General features: G+C 45.5%; 1 protein-coding gene across 1 annotated transcript; it reads left to right on the forward strand.

Annotated features, from left to right (window-relative positions):
- Nucleotides 1-378: 378 nt before the first annotated feature.
- LOC109509808 (PR domain zinc finger protein 8-like) lies at nt 379-1,776 on the forward strand (the record flags this gene model as incomplete). The annotated part of the gene is made up of 3 exons (XM_019859660.1): nt 379-686; nt 1,254-1,473; nt 1,548-1,776. Coding segments are annotated over exons 1-3 (460 nt in total), but the record flags the coding sequence as incomplete, so codon positions are not given.
- Nucleotides 1,777-2,277: the final 501 nt, after the last annotated feature.

Genomic DNA, 2,277 nt, shown 5'->3' on the forward strand with positions numbered 1-2,277 from the left:
TTTCTGCACAGTTGGTTTGATTCTGAACTCAAGATGAATGTATGTTTTGCTGTTTACGCTGACTTCATATCTGAATTGTGTCTCTTGAACCTTGCAGTGAAAATCCTGACACTTTTGGTCTTGATTCTTCCTCGTTTTTCCCAATCAGTCAAATAACCCAATGTTTCCCAGATGGTTCGAGAGGACGACTCCACCACCGGGGTCTTCTTTTGGTTCAGATCTGTTTACCCCAGAGTGAAATTTAGACCATTCCAGTTCATTTTTTGAGACACATGATGTAGTGCCGTTCAGTCCTGTAAACCACAATAACAAAGATATTTGTTAACATCCAAACTGGGCACCATCATCTTGATGTCATGTTATTTAATTATTTTTATGTCATGGGCTGTGGCCTAACATCATCATCACACGATTGCTTTCTACTCATTGGCTACTGGTCTCCTCCTCCCTGGAAAGACACACAAACCAATCAGTAGATCATTTGGATGAGTGGGTGGCGGTCGTAGTGGTGTCGTCTGCGCGTTTGCATCATTGTGCCACGCAGCAGCGGGTGTCGTGACGGACGGCGATAAGTGGGAGTGGGAGCTCGGAGGGGCGACAGTGCACATCAACGCTCAGTCGGATAACTTGCTCATCGTGGGACCACCTGGGAGCACGTCGTCACAGAACATCATCATGTCCAGCAGGTGAGCCCTCGCACCATCTACACTCTTGAGGGACTTTTTCCACTCATAGAGCAAATACACACGGGGTGTATTATATTATTTGATGCTTGCAACCACACGTGCCATTTTTACACCACGGCTACTCTTAGAATCCTCAATATCATCATTTTCTTTGCGATTGAACTTAAAGCGCGGACGGAGGAGGCAGTTGACGGCAGATGGAGGAAACAAAAGAAGAAACCGAGTGAAAAAAACTGAGACAAAGGACGTCAGTCCCGAATCATTTAGTCTGCGTTGGCTGTGCCCGCTTAACTCAATTGACACGCTACATACGACAATTGCATAAAAATGATCAGCGGCACGCTTCACTTCACGTCGTTTCACCGTTGCAACACCGCACGCCGATAGAAATCACATTTTATTTTACGTTAGAAAACAACTTTAGTTTGTAATCCACAATATAGAATGTAGCTGATAAGATTGTGAGGCGCTTTAATACAAAACGCCGCCCCCACCCCCGTTTCCCGAGAATGTTCTGAACCAGCATTTTAATCTACTAATGTATCAACATCATCATTATTTTTCCAGTTTAACGATGGATCACGCCTTCCTAGCTCGGTCCATGTGGCCGGGTGACGGGAAATTCGTGCAGCATCCCGCCGAGCTTCACACCAGCGTGGTGGTGACGCGCAGCATCCCCGCGGGGACCAGCTTTGGTCCGTGTGTGCTCCATCACACTTTTTACGACACCATCGCTTTCATTGCTCAGAAATCCAGCGATAGAAGAGCCAAACCCTGCGTGTTCAGGGTGAGTTGGCTTCAAAATATCGGCTCCCCAACTCAGAAGGCTTTTGCTGTGCGCTAACTGGACGTTGCCAACAGGTGGACCCAGAGGCCATGCGTAATTCCGCCTTGGTGCTGTCTTGGCTACGGCTGGTGCAGGCTGCGCGCAACGGAGAGGAGCAGAACACGGAGGCCTTTTTGAAAGGAGGTCAGCTCTACGTGCGGACCACCAGGGACGTCCACCAGGAGGAGGAACTACTGGTGTGGTACGACCGGGAGCTATGTCACCTTCTGGGCTTCACAGAAACCTGCAGAGGCTCGGGTGAAGGTGAGGCTTTTTTTTGTTGCATTAATCAAGTGTTTGCAAAAATACATAACTACAGAATGCTATGAGAAGAATTTGTTTTGCCGAGATATTTTTTTTTGTAAAATAGGGATATGCTGAAAGATTTTAGCACACACATATCAACCACCCAATCATATCTTCATAGCCAATTTGGGATACATTTGATAATTTGCATGGTATCTTGATGCCTAGAATATGTTGGGATTGAAAAATATTGTTGTTTTTCGATTGGGAACAACACACCCCACGCCTTATACAAGTTTCTGGATTTTATTGGAGTTTCTTACTATTTAGCATGCAATGTTGGCATTTCTCACTGGATACAACTCAAAGATTTTTTTAAACTCACCTTGTATCAGCTATTACTTTTGTCAATCCAGTCTAAATATCATGGCATACTAGAAGATTGTCCATCCACCCAATGGTCAGTGTACTCGTTGCAGTTTACCACTCAAGAAAGGATCATCCATCCATTTTCTGATC

The sequence above is a fragment of the Hippocampus comes genome, unplaced genomic scaffold (genome assembly GCF_001891065.2).
Source record: "Hippocampus comes isolate QL1 unplaced genomic scaffold, H_comes_QL1_v1.1 C17042381, whole genome shotgun sequence".
NCBI classification, from domain to species: Eukaryota; Metazoa; Chordata; class Actinopteri; order Syngnathiformes; family Syngnathidae; genus Hippocampus; species Hippocampus comes.